This window comes from Amblyraja radiata, chromosome 9, assembly GCF_010909765.2.
Source record: "Amblyraja radiata isolate CabotCenter1 chromosome 9, sAmbRad1.1.pri, whole genome shotgun sequence".
NCBI classification, from domain to species: Eukaryota; Metazoa; Chordata; class Chondrichthyes; order Rajiformes; family Rajidae; genus Amblyraja; species Amblyraja radiata.
This window is the reverse complement of record NC_045964.1, coordinates 51,501,762-51,516,226: the sequence shown is the minus strand read 5'-3', so window position 1 is coordinate 51,516,226 and position 14,465 is coordinate 51,501,762. Positions and strand designations below refer to the sequence as shown.

The window sequence follows — 14,465 nt, the reverse complement described above, 5'->3', positions numbered from 1 at the left end:
ACTTGAATTTGTTAACATGCTATCTAACATGATATGAAAAACAGCTGGTTCCCACAATAACAGATAAAAAAATAATAAAGTAACATAAAATTACATTGCCAAATTTGTTTCAAGAGATATTGCGCATTTTATTTTCAGCATTGTCGAAGTTTTGCAAGACCAATTCTATAAAAGCTTATGATGATGCAGGAGTCAAATTTAACTCCCACTACGAAGAAAGATAAGAGAAATAAGTCAATTTATCTGCCTAAGGGTGGATAAATCTCATTGTGCAAAATCTAATCTTCACTGGTTATCAAGAGGGCATATGTTCTTGCTGCATTTGAATGAAGATCTAATTCCCCTGATGGTCTGATGGTCTGTATCCCAGGGTACTCTAGGAGGTGGCTCTAGAAATCATGTACGCAATGGTGATAATTTTCCAATGTTCTATAGATTCAGGATCCTGTGGATTGGGAGGTAGCTAATATTATCCCACTTTTCAAGAAAGGAGGGAGAGAGAAAGCTGAGAATTATAGACCAGTGAGCCTGACATCAGTGGTGGGGAAGATGCTGGAGTCGATGATCAAAGATGTAATAGCGGCGCATTTGGATAGCAGTAACAGGATCGGTCCTGGTCAGCATAGATTTATGAAGGGGAAATCATGCTTGTCTAATCTTCTGGTATTTTTTGAGGATATAACAAGTAAAATGGATGAGCCAGTGGATGATGTGTACCTGTACTCTCAGAAAGCCTCTGTTAAGGTCCCACCCAGGAGATTTGTGGGCAAAATTAGAGCACATGGTATTGGGGGTAGGATATTGATATGGATAGAAAATTGGTTGGCAGACAGGAAACAAAGAGTAGGGATTAACGGGTCCCTTTCACAATGGCAGGCAATGACTAGTGGGGTGCCGCAAGGCCCAGTGCTGGGACCGCAGCTATTTTCAATATAAATTAATGATTTAGATGAAGGAATTAAAAGTAACATTAGCAAATTTGCAGATGATACAAATCTGGGTGGAATGGTGAACTGTGAAGAGTATGCTATGAGGATGCAGAGTGATTTGGACAGGTTGGATAAGTGGGCAGTTGCTTGCCAGATGCAGTATAATGTGGATAAATGTGTGGATATCCACTGGTGGCAAGAACGGGAAGGCAGTTTATTATCTGAATGGTGTCAGGTTAGGAAAAGGGGAAGTACAATGAGACCAAGGTGTCCTTGTACATCAGTCACTGAAAGTAATTCCCCTGTCCCACTTAGGAAACCTGTGGAGACTTTGCGCCTCACCCAAGGTTTCCGTGTGGTTTCCGGAGGTTTTTGTCAGTCTCCCTACCTGCTTCCACTACCTGCAACCTCCGGCAACTACCTGCAATCTCCGGGAACCGCATGGAAACCTTGGGTGGGGCGCAAAGTCTCCAGAGGTTTCCGTTCAGGTTTCCTAAGTGGGACAGGGGCATAAGGATGCAGGTACAACAGGCAGTGAAGAAAGCTAATGGCATGTTGGCCTTCATAACAAGAGGAGTTGAATATAGGAGCAAAGAGGTCCTTCTGCAGTTGTACAGGGCCCTGGTGAGACCACACCTGGAGCATTGTGTGCAGTTTTGGTCTCCTCATTTGAGGAAGGAAATTCTTGCTATTGAGGGAGTGCAGGGTAGGTTCACGAGGTTAATTTCTGGGATGGCGGGACTATCATACGATGAAAGCATGGAGCGACTGGGCTTGTATTCACTGGAATTTAGAGGGATGAGAGGATATCTTATAGAAACATATAAAATTATTAAGGGATTGGACACGCTAGAGGCAGGAAACATGTTCCCGATATTGGGGAAGTCCACAACCAAGGGACACAGTTTAAGTATAAAGGGTAGGCCAATTAAAACTGAGATGAGGAAAAACTTTTTCACACAGAGAGTTGTGAATTTGTGGAATTCTCTGCCTCAGAAGGCAGTGGAGGCCGATTCACCAGATGCATTCAAAAGAGAGTTAGATAGAGCTCGTAGGGCTAGCAGAATCAAATGGTATTGGGAGAAGGCAGGAACGGGGTACCGATTGTGGATGATCACCCATGATCATATTGAATGGCAGTGCTGGCTCGAAGGGCCGAATGGCCTACTCCTGCACCTATCGTCTATGAATCTATGTATCTAAGCAATTCCAATCCAATTCTAATTGAACTTTGTTCATTTTTTTAACGTAAAGAAGTAAATTGTTATCACTAGGTAAATATTGCACAATATATCAGATGCATCATTACAACATCTTAAAGATATCATATCTATTCATAACATCCTTATTTCCATTAAATTGTGAATACTTCAACGTGAATCTTGGCGTTGTTATCAGGAACCAGTGTTTGGCCAAAATCTTTAATTACTTTATATAAAGTTGACTGGAAATAACTCACGGTGATCTGATTCAATGCTGAACCTTTAGATATAGAAAGTAATGTTGTTTCTTCCAGGCTTAAGATTTTTGGTTTTTGCTTCACAAGAGGTTCCATTCTCAGAATGTCATCATCAAGGGCCATGGAATGCTGTGTTATCATTATCTCTGCTTTACTGTACTTCCTTTGAGATGTTTTATTTTCAGAAAAAGCAGAATAAAATTTCTGCTGATCATTCTATATAAAATATAATTTGTATGAAATATTGATTAAACACACACAGTTAAATGTTTTACTAAATGTCTCATCTATTAGTATTTTGTATTCATTTATTTCATACAAGAATGAGGATAAATGAATGTTATTGACTAAATAAGCCTTAACATAACTCTTTGCATTTTGGAGTTACAGAACAATGAAAGTCAATATAATGCAAGGTCACTATTCTTCCCTGCATATCCATGCCATACTTTTAGAACAATCTAGTCTAAACCTAATTTTCAATCCTTACCTTTACAGGTCTTGGCACTTCAAGAACTTTTTAAATGCAATGAGATTTCTGGTTCAAATGAACAACAAATCATAATGCCTTCTGGGAGATACAAATCTCGAAAAGATTTCAAGCGGCATAGTGCTCCATCTGGTTGAGCTGCCTCCTCATAGTGCCAGAAATCTTGGTTAGATCCTGACCTCCGGTGCTGTCCATGTGGAGTTTGCACATTCACCCTGTGACCACTTGGGTGTCCTGCAGGTGCTCTGATCACCTCCCATATCTAAAGATGTGCGTGTTTGTAGGTTAGCGTTGTAGGTTGCTACACGTGTGGGTTTAAACTAAATAGTGGGGGGGAGGGGTTGACAAATTGGGAGTATGAAGATGGAGTTAAAGAGGAAGTGAGTACAGGAAAAGTTACAAAAGACTCCAGAATTAAAGGGAAGGAAAGTTCAAGAAGGGATAAGAGAGGAAGGTCAGGACCAATAGTGTGAGAGAGGAGGTGAATACCGAAGATAAAGTGTTGTATATGAATGTGCGAAGTATAAGAAATAAAGTGGGTGAGCTTGAGGCTCAGTTAGAAAGTGGCAAGTATGATGTTGTGGTAATTACAGAGTCATGGCTGCAAGAGGGCCAGGGCTGGGAACTGAATATTCAAGGGTATACGTCCTATCGAAAAGACAGACAGGCAGGTGCACAGAGTGCTATGGTGGTTATGGGAGATTTCAACATGCAGGTGGACTGGGAGAATCAGGTTGGAACTAGACCCCAAGAAAGGGAGTTTGTGGAGTGCCTCCGTGATGGATTCTTAGAGTAGCTTGTACTCGAGCCTACAAGGGAGAAGGCAATTCGGGATTTAGTGTTGTGTAATGAACCAGATTTGATAAGGGAACTCGAGGTAAAGGAGCCAGTAGGAGGCAGTGACCATAATATGATAAGTTTTAATCTACAATTTGAGAGGGAGAAGGGAAAATCGGAAGTGTCAGTATTACAATTGAACATAGGCGACTATGGAGCCATGAAGGAGGAGCTGGCCAAAGTTGACTGGAAAGATACCCCAGCAGGGATGACAGTGGAACAACAATGGCAGGTATTTCTGGGAATAATAAAGAAGGTGCAGGATCAGTTCATTCCAAAGAGGAAGAAAATTCCAAGGGGAGTAAGGCGCGATCGTGGCTGACAAGGGAAGTCAGGGACAGTATAAAAAGAAAAGAAAAGAAGTATAACATAGCAAAGATAAGCGGGAAGCCAGAGGCTTGGAGAACTTTTAAAGAGCAACAGAAGATAACTAAAAAGGCAATACAGGGAGAAAAGATGAGGTACGAAGGTAAGCTAGCCAAGAATATAAAAGAGGATAGTAAAAGCTTCTTTAGGTATGTGAAGAGGACAAAATTAGTTAAGACCAAAGTTGGACCCTTGAAGACTGAAACAGGTGAATTTATTATGGGGAACAAGGAAATGGCAGATGAGTTGAACAGGTACTTTGGATCTGTCTTCACTAAGGAGGACACAAACAATCTTCCTGATATAGTAGTGGCCAGAGGATCTGGGGTGACAGAGGACCTGAAGGAAATCCCCATTAGGCAGGAAATGGTGTTGGGTAGACTGATGGGACTGAAGGCTGATGAATCCCGAGGTCTGCATCCCAGGGTACTTAAGGAAGTGGCTCTAGAAATTGTGGATGCATTGGTGATAATTTTCCAATGTTCTATAGACTCAGGATCAGTTCCTGTGGATTGGAGGGTAGCTAATGTTATCCCACTTTTTAAGAAAGGCGGGAGAGAGAAAACAGGGAATTATAGACCAGCTAGCCTGACATCGGTGGTGGGGAAGATGCTGGAGACAATTCTAAAAGATGAAATAGCCGCACATTTGGATAGCAGTAACAGGATCTGTCCGAGTCAGCATGGATTTGCGAAGGGGAAATCATGCTTGACTGATCTTCTGGAATTTTTTGAGGATGTAACTAGGAAAATGGACAAGGGAGAGCCAATGGATGTAGTGTACCTGGACTTTCAGAAAGCATTTGATAAGGTCCCACATAGGAGATTAGTGGGGAAAATTAGACCACATGGTATTAGGGGTAGGGTACTGACATGGATAGAAAATTGGTTGGCAGACAGGAAATAAAGAGTTGGGATAAACTGGTCCCTTTCAGAATGGCAGGCAGTGATTAGTGGGGTACTGCAAGGCTCGGTGCTGGGACCGCAGTTATTTACAATGTACATTAATGATTTAGATGACGGGATTAAAAGTAACATTAGCAAATTTGCAGATGGCACAAAGCTGGGTGGCAGTGTGAACTGTGAGGAGGATGCTATGAAGTCGCAGGGTGACTTGGACAGGTTGGGTGAGTGGGCAGATGCATGGCAGATGCAGTTTAATGTGGATAAATGTTATCCACTTTGGTATAAAAAACAGGAAGGCAGATTATTATCTGAATGGTGTCAAGTTGGGAAAAGAGGAAGTACAACGAGATACTGGGGGTCCTTGTTCATCAGTCACTGAAAGTAAGCATGCAGGTACAGCAGGCAGTGAAGAAAGCAAATGGCCTGCTGGCCTTCATAACAAGAGGAGTTGTGTTTAGGAGCAAAGAGGTCCTTCTGCAGTTGTACAGGGCCCTAGCGAGACTACACCTGGAGTATTGTGTGCAGTTTTGATCTCCAAATTTGAGGAAGGACATTCTTGCTATTGAGGGAGTGCAGTGTAGGTTCACAAGGTTAATTCCTGGCGAGACTGTCATATGCTGAGAGAATGGAGCGGCTGGGCTTGTATACTCTGGAATTTAGAAGGATGAGAGGAAATCTTATTGAAACATATAAGATTATTAAGGGTTTGGACACGCTAGAGGCAGGAAACATGTCCCCGATGTTGTGGCAGTCCAGAACCAGACGCCACAATTTATGAATAAGGGGTAAGCCATTTAGAACGGTGATGAGGAAAAACTTTTTCACACAAAGGGTTGTGAATCTGTGGAATTCTCTGCCTCAGAAGGCAGTGGAAGCCGATTCTCTGGATTCTTTCAAGAGAGAGTTAGATAGAGTTCTTAAAGATCGCGGAGTCAGGGGATATGGCGAGATGGCAGGAACGGGGTACTGATTGTGGATGATCAGCCATGGCCTCGAAGGGCCGAATGGCCTACCCCTGCACCTATTTTCTTTTGTTAATAAGCTTCTGTAAAATTGCAGGGTACAGGGAGTCAATGAGAAAATATAGAACTAATGTGAATGGGTGATCAGTGGTCGGCATGGACATGGTAGGCTGAAGGACTGTTTCCACCTCAAGGCCTGTTTCCATGCTGCATTTCTAAAATGAACTAAACTAAACTAATCTAACCTCTGATCCCTCAATCAATTATTTAAATCTATGCCTCATGGTAAGTAAATTGGTCTTTCTAGCCTCACCAGTATCTTATACAACTGTAACATAACATGCCTACTTCTACACTCAATACCCTGACTGATGAAGCTCAATGTGCTGAACGCCTTCTTGACCACCCTATCTACGTGTGATGCTGCTTACCTGAACTCCTAGATCCCTCTACAATACCCCTCAGGGCCCTGACTTTCACAGAGAAGGTCCTACCCTGGTTAGACTTCCCAAAATGCAACATCACACACTTATCTTCATTAACTATGCCTCAGCTCACTTGCCCAGCTGATTAAGTTCCTTCTGTAATTTTTGATAATTATCTTTGCTATCTACAATATCACCCACTTGTTCATCTGAAAACATACTAATCATGCCTTGTACATTCTCATCCAAACCATTGATATAAACCCCAAACAGCAATGGGCCCAACACCAATCCCTGAGGCATACCACTGGCCACAGGCCTCCAGTCCAAAAAAACCCCTCCACCATCACCCTCTCTTCATTCCATGAAGCCATTTTTTATCCAGTCGGCTATCTTTCCCTGAATTTAGAAATAATAATTGCCTTAAATATTTTTCAAATTAATGTTTAAAGAAAAGCGAATTTAAAGCTTTTATACGTTCACTTCAATTACTGAAATAACAACAATTTTATCCTCTTATCTTGCGGTGATGAAGATTCCAATCTCATGCCAAGACCAGCTGGTGTTGAATCAGAGAAATAGATTTCCCTGCACTTAGCAGTGGAATCCCATGACAATCTGGCTCTAGTTGGACTCCATGTAGAGTCCAGTGATGGAGTAGAGATGACACCACAGGATTGAAATGTTTATTTAGAAGTTAATGACATATTCTGATCTGCCGTGAAACACCAGAGGATCTACCACAGCCAGCATGGTTTGTCCAATTATTGCTGCAAATTTTTTAAACTAAGAAGGGCAGACAAAATATTGATCAGTTTCTTATATTCTCAAAGATTTCTATTTCTCTATTGATGAGAATGGAACTTGAGGCTAGAATATGTTAATAGTATCTTAATGATGATGTTCAATAAGTACAACATAATAGATATTTTAACAAAATTGGCGATTTTGTAGAAAAAAATGGCACATCGAACACAAGGAGGATAGTACTGCAAATGGTTGTCGTCAGACGGGTCATAAATATACAATGGTATTTTCATGGGATCAGAATTGTCATCACTGCTTTCCTGATGTATTGATGATCTTAACAAGGAATCCTATAGGCAGTTGGGTCACATGCCTTATTTGTATTAATAAAATTCAAAATCAGAAAATAATTACCTTTTCAGCAATGTAAAATATTCTTTAAAATACAGCACATCATAATTTGCCTGGTATTTTTTTTAAATAATTTCTATCCATACCTGTGTTATGTATTCAAAGTCGATTAGGTATTCAGGCACAACGAGGTCATGGTCAAATACAAACCACTCGTATTGACGAAGACTGCATTCACAGCTGCTATGGAGTTTTAAGGATTTTGAGTTTCCTTGATGGTACATGAAATAGGAGAAGCAATAAAAAAACTAAATATTCACAAATTTTGATTGTTTTATAGTAATTATTTACAAACACAATACACAGGTTAAAAAAACGAGGGACCTCATCATGGCAATTTATTTACACTGCAGTTTATGGATGTGCACTGTAAAAAAATGACTGTCTTAAGTGTGCAAAAAGAAGTGACTAGGAGATGTAATCTATACATAACTAAAACTGATCTTGTTATTTTCCAGTTTGGCGGTCTTTCTATTTGCGCAAAACGGTTCGCGATAGCGCTATGATTTGTCACCAGTTCACTTACCGTTCTCCTGTGCTGTGAGTGCACCAAGTTTTGTTCCGATCGGTTGAATGTCGTAAAAGTTAGCGAGGTATAAAAATGTTACAAACCGCGCGCGCGCAGATCGATCGCTTCTCCTGCCAATCAGCGCCACGCGGATTAGTCTCTTCCCCTGTCACTCCCCGGGATGGTCCGCCCCTTCCTGCACCATCGCATATTTACTGGAGCTGAGGATGGCTGGCGGAGGTTTCCAATCGGACTTTCAGAGGGACCCGAAGCAGCCCAGCCCAGCCCCAAGCAGCCCAACCCCGCCCCAAGCAGCCCCACTCCAAGCAGCCCAGCCCCAAGCATGCAGCCCAGCCCCAAGCATGCAGCCCAGCCCCAAGCATGCAGCCCAGCCCCAAGCATGCAGCCCAGCCCCAAGCAGCCCAGCGCCGGAGATCCTGCCCAGCACAGCCCAGCTTGGGAGACCCAGCCCAGCCCAGAGTTGGAGACCCGGCCCAGCCTGCAGTCGGAAATATCGCCAAATGGAAAGTGGAGACTCAGGCGGTGGAGAACAACCTGCACCCGCTATGAGTCCCCATCGCACCGCTAATTCCAGCCACCACCCCTCTGGTCACCCTCGCTGGCTCTTCCCCCCTCCCCTGTGATGCCCCCTCTCCCCCATGGATCTTCCCCACTTTTTTCCGAGCTCCTCCCCGCCCACACACCCCTTTCCCCCCCCAACTCCCCGCCCACACACCCCTCCCCCCCACAAGCCCCACTGCTGACACACCTCCCTGCCCCCACAACACCTCCTCCCCCACAAGCCCTCTCCCCCACAACCCCCCCCCCCCCCCCCCACAAACCCCCCGCCCCCCCCCCCACCACCACAACCCCCCGCCCCTACACCCCCGCCCCCCATAACCCCCCGCCCCCACAACCACCCCTCCGCCGGCACAAACCCCCCGCCCCCACACCCCTCCCCCGGATAACCACCCCCACACACACCCCTCCACCCACACATACCCTGCCACACACACACCTCCCCCGCCCTCACACATGCTCCCCCACACCGCCCCTCCCACGTCCCTCCTCCCCCTCACACACACCCCTCCCATCCACACACACCATCTCTGCAGCCCATCTCTGCAGCTGATCTATATCCTGCTGGATCTTCTGACAGTCTTCCTCATTGTCTGTAAATACTCCAATTTTGGTGCCATCAGCAAAACTACTGACCAACCCCATTACATTTATGTCTAAGGTAGACGAAAATGCTGGAGAAACTCAGCGGGTGAGGCAGCATCTATGGAGCTAAGGAATGGGTGACGTTTCGGGTCAAGACCCTTCCTCAGACTGATTATTTATGTCTAGGTCATTTATATATATCACAAACAGCAGAGATCCCAGCACAGTTCCGTGCAGAACTCCATGGGTCACAGACCTCCAGCCAGAATATCTACCTTCCACCACAACTTTGTCTTCTACGAATATGCCAGTTTAGACCAAGTCATCGTGAATCACATAAATCTTAGTCTACTGGATCAGCCTACCATGAGGGACCTTATCAAAAGCCTTACTAAAATCCATGTATGCAATATCCACTGCCCTACCCTCATAGAGCATCTTTGTCACCTCCTTAAAAACCTTGATCAAGTAAGTGAGACATGAGCCGTCAGGTACAAAGCCGTGCTGGCTATCCCTAATTAACCCATTCTCTTCAAAATGGGAGTAAATCTAATCTCAAATAATTTTCTCCAATAGTTCCCCTACCACTGATGTAAGACTCACCAGCCTATAGGATAAAGCTAGGATAACTAGAGTGTATTCTCTATAGCAGGGGACCCCAGCTATTTACAATATATATTAATGATCTGGATGAGGGAATTGAATGCAACATCTCCAAGTTTGCGGATGACACGAAGCTGGGGGGCAGTGTTAGCTGTGAGGAGGATGCTAGGAGGCTGCAAGGTGACTTGGATAGGTTGGGTGAGTGGGCAAATGCATGGCAGATGCAGTATAATGTGGATAAATGTGAGGTTATCCACTTTGGTGGCAAAAACAGGAAAGTAGACTATTATCTGAATGGTGGACGATTAGGAAAAGGGGAGATGCAACGAGACCTGGGTGTCATGGTCCACTAGTCATTGAAAGTAGGAATGCAGGTGCAGCAGGCATTGAAGAAAGCAAATGGTATGTTAGCATTCATAGCAAAAGGATTTAAGTATAAGAGCAGGGAGGTTCTACTGCAGTTGTACAGGGTCTTGGTGAGACCACACCTGGAGTATTGCGTACAGTTTTGGTCTCCTAATCTGAGGAAAGACATTCTTGCCATAGAGGGAGTACAGAGAAGGTTCACCAGACTGATTCCTGGGATGGCAGGACTTTCATATGAAGAAAGACTGGATAGACTCGGCTTGTACACGCTGGAATTCAGAAGATTAATAATAATAATAAATTTTATTTGCGGGCGCCTTTCAAAGTCTCAAGGACACCTTACAGAGATTAACAAGAGAGAAAAAACATATAGTCGGAGTAAAATAAATAATAAGGACATCACCAATACACAAATTAAAGACAGAAATCGCTCCAAAGACAAAAAACCAAAAACACAATGTGAAGAGAGAGCAGCGGCAGCTAAACCGCGCCAGCGTACACTCTCCCTTCCGACAGCCATCTTGGACACAGACTAACATATTAACTTACACACAAAAAAATCATCCCCCCACAATGGTTACCACTGTGGGGGAAGGCACAATGTCCAGTCCCCATCTCCAGTTCTCCCAAAGTCAGGCCTATTGAGGCCACCGCTATTGCCTCTACGGAGGCCCGATGTTCCTGGCCGTTCTGGCCGGGTGGTGTTGCCCCGGCGTCAGGAGAGTCCTCTCAGCGGCTGGGCCACCTGGAACGGCCGCTTCCTAACTGGGGACCGCGGCTTCCGAAGCCGACAAGGCCGCGCCGGTTTGGAGCTCCCAGGCTCCCGATGTTAGAGTCGGCGCCGCCCGCTCCGCAGACCCACAGGTGTTGATCTCGGCGGTCACAGCTCACTGGAGCTCCAGCGCGTCGATCCAGCGCGGCGACCCAGGCAAGGCATCGCCCGCTCCGCGATAGCGCTCCAGCGCTGTGTCGCCACCGAAGCCGAGGTGCTGGGCGGTCCCCGCCAGGAAACGGCGCTCCACGCCCGCTGGTAGGCCACGAGGATGGGTCGACGGGGCAGCCCGGAGAAAAAGCTGCCTCACCGACCAGGTAGGGACCTAGAAATATTATTACCCCCTACCCCCCACATTAAAAAGTAATTTCTCCCACAGACAAGGCACAGGACTCACTAAAACTGCAAAAAAAAAGTGAATTAAACGGACGGCTGCTGGTTAGCAGCCGTTCCCCAAAATGGCTCCTCCTTGAGGAAGGGATCTTATAGAAACTTACAAAATTCTTAAGGGGTTGGACAGGCTAGATGCAGGAAGATTATTCCCGATGTTGGGGAAGTCCAGAACTAGGGGTCACAGTTTAAGGATAAGAGGGAAGTATTTTAGGACCGAGATGAGAAAATCATTTTTTACACAGAGAGTGGTGAATCTGTGGAATTCTCTGCCACAGAAGGTAGTTGAGGCCAGTTCATTGGCTATATTTAAGTTAGATGTGGCCCTTGTGGCTAAAGGGATCAGGGGGTATGGAGAGAAGGCAGGGATGGGATACTGAGTTGGATGATCAGCCATGATCATATCGAATGGCGGTGCAGGCTCGAAGGGCCGAATGGCCTACTCCTGCACCTATTTTCTATGTTTCTATGTTTCTATGTATTGCTGGAATTGCATATGGCTCTTTGCTTTACTAACCGAGGCATTAATCAATTACATTGTACTAAACTATCATAAATATTTGATGTGACTTCAACTAGAATAACTCAACTGTTGTGTATAGTTCTGGTTAACACATTTCATGAAGCCTATCTTGCCTTGGTGAGGGTGCATAAGAGATATACTATAAGGAGGAATGTGGGACTTCAATCACATAGCGAATCCCATTAACACAAAGAGATTTGTTGATGCCCTAAATGATAAATGGTTTTGATTAGGAAGAATTGTTTCTATGTCAAAAGGTCATGAACAAGATTATGCAAATTTAAGATTATTAACCAAACATACCAAGTTAAAAAAAAAGTGTGTAATTGTGATCTGGAATCCATAGGCTGAAGCAAGGTGGGAGCAAATTCTCTAATAACATTCAAAAGACTCTTGGATAAATAACTGGCAGGAACAAATTACAGGGACACAGAGCAATAAATCATTTGGATACTTTTTCCAAACCTTGTACCTTTGTCTATGGTAGATCTGCCATCCATCTTCTGCGGTCTATAGACAGAATTTACGTGTGGGTACTTTAACCGTTGAACCTGTTCTGAATCATGGGCTTGCACACTATGACCAAGGAATACTTTGGCAATGATCAGCTGACCTAAAATAAAAATGGTATAATTAGATTATGATATGTCAAGCACAATAGAATGCTTATATTCAATCAAGTTTAATATGGAAAGTATGGATAAAAAATAACACTGGTATGGAACAAAGAAAATGTCTGGCTGGCCGTACATTTTTCTTCCCACAACCAATTTGGTTTGCAATCAATTTCTTTGGTATCCTGAATAAAGTAAAGCAAGGAAACTGTGTAGTTCTAAACAGGTGACAGCACTGGTTCATTACTGGTTGATAGGTCAATCAATGCAGATTCAAAGTAAAAACCAAAAAAAATGTGCACATCAGATCTTAGAATGTGCAAGCCCATCATTATTCTTGAACCTAATGGAAGAACAACACTCAAAGTAATTGCATTTCATCAGGAAGGTTACTGTGCTCAGCTTCCTGGCATCAGTTGTGAAGCATCAGTCTTTGGTAGCTTCTCGAATTCAATCAAATTAATGGTTTCGAGAGAAACCTCTCAAGAATGAGAACTATAGTTCCATCAAGGTTTTTCGCTGTGCTAAATATTGTGTTTTGATATCTGTCTGCTTATAAAATAAGTAAACTAGACGTTTTATCTCATTTTCTAAATTTTGTTCTATTTTTCGATTTTCTTTATTGAGATGTGCTTGTGCGGATATTATTGCGCCACGCATGAATGCCTTAAATGTGTCCCAAAATAGTGATGGAGAAGTTTCAGGATTATCAGATAATGAAAATATAAAACAGCCTTCCAAAGAGTTAAGTAATAAAATTGCATCAGTAAAATATAGATTAAATAAAATATATTCTAATCAAGTGATTAAACTTTTTCAACAAACTAAGCAAGTGTATTTTGAATTTGGAGATAAGCCACAAAAATTACTAGCACGACAGCTTAGAAAATTAGAAGATGAGAAGATGATACACGGAATTAGATCTGAGTATGGAAATATATTAATTACTCCAAAAGATATTAATGATAGATTTTTACAATATTATAAAAATCTTTATTCGTCAAAACTAACAGGACAAACAGATAGTATGGAAATATTTTTACAAGAATGTCAAATCAATAGCTTAGATCAGGAAGGTAGAGAATTGTTAAATGCTGAAATAACAGTAAAAGATATTATAGAATCAATTAGTTCGCTTAAGAACGGAAAAGCAGCGGGCCCAGATGGCCTGAGTGCAGAATTTTATAAAAAATTTCAAGATCTGATTTCCCCAAGATTACAAATAATGTATAGATATGCATATGACCAAGGAAAATTACCAGAATCTTTAAATGAATCCACAATTACACTCATCCCTAAAGTAGATAAGGATTTGGAAGATCCTGGATCATATAGAGCGATTGCCCTTTTAAATACAGACCAAAAAATATTAACTAAGGTCTTATCTAGGAGATTAAGTTTAGTGATCTCTAAATTAATACATTATGATCAAACAGGTTTTATCCCAAAACGTTACTCATCCCATAATCTCAGACGTTTGTTTAATATTATATATTCAAAAAGAATACGAGATACGGAACTAGCGGTTATATCACTAGATGCAGAAAAAGCGTTTGATCAGGTGGAATGGATGTATTTATTTAATATAATGGAAAAGTTTCAATTGGGGGATAGATTTTGTAAATGGGTAAGAATTTTATACTCGAATCCTATGGCAAGAATTTTGACTAACCAAATTTTATCAGCCAAATTCAAACTCTCTAGGGGATGCAGACAGGGATGTCCGTTATCACCCTTATTGTTCGCATTGGTGATAGAACCATTGGCGGAAAAAATTAGATCTGAACCTGAAATATATGGCTATAATACTGATACAACAATTAATAAAATTTCTTTATATGCAGATGATGTTTTGATTTATATTACAAAACCGGAAATTAGTATTCCCAACCTGCTAAACATTATAACTAAATTTGGTGCATTTTCTGGGTATAGGATTAATTGGGATAAAAGCGAGATTATGCCAATAACAGGAATAAATCTTAATACATTAC

The 14,465-nt window shown here is 42.6% G+C and overlaps 1 protein-coding gene across 6 annotated transcripts in view; it reads right to left on the bottom strand.

The window, feature by feature from the left end:
- lrrc9 (leucine rich repeat containing 9) overlaps positions 1–14,465 on the bottom strand; it is a 147,659-nt gene that overhangs the window by 83,210 nt on the left and 49,984 nt on the right. For all 6 annotated transcript variants that reach the window (XM_033027397.1, XM_033027401.1, XM_033027400.1 and 3 more), the window contains 3 exons: positions 12,330–12,470; positions 7,618–7,742; positions 2,389–2,604 (listed from right to left, as the gene is read on the bottom strand). In XM_033027397.1, coding sequence (XP_032883288.1) covers positions 2,389–2,604; positions 7,618–7,742; positions 12,330–12,470 — 482 coding nt within the window. The remainder of the gene's footprint in view (positions 1–2,388; positions 2,605–7,617; positions 7,743–12,329; positions 12,471–14,465) is intronic.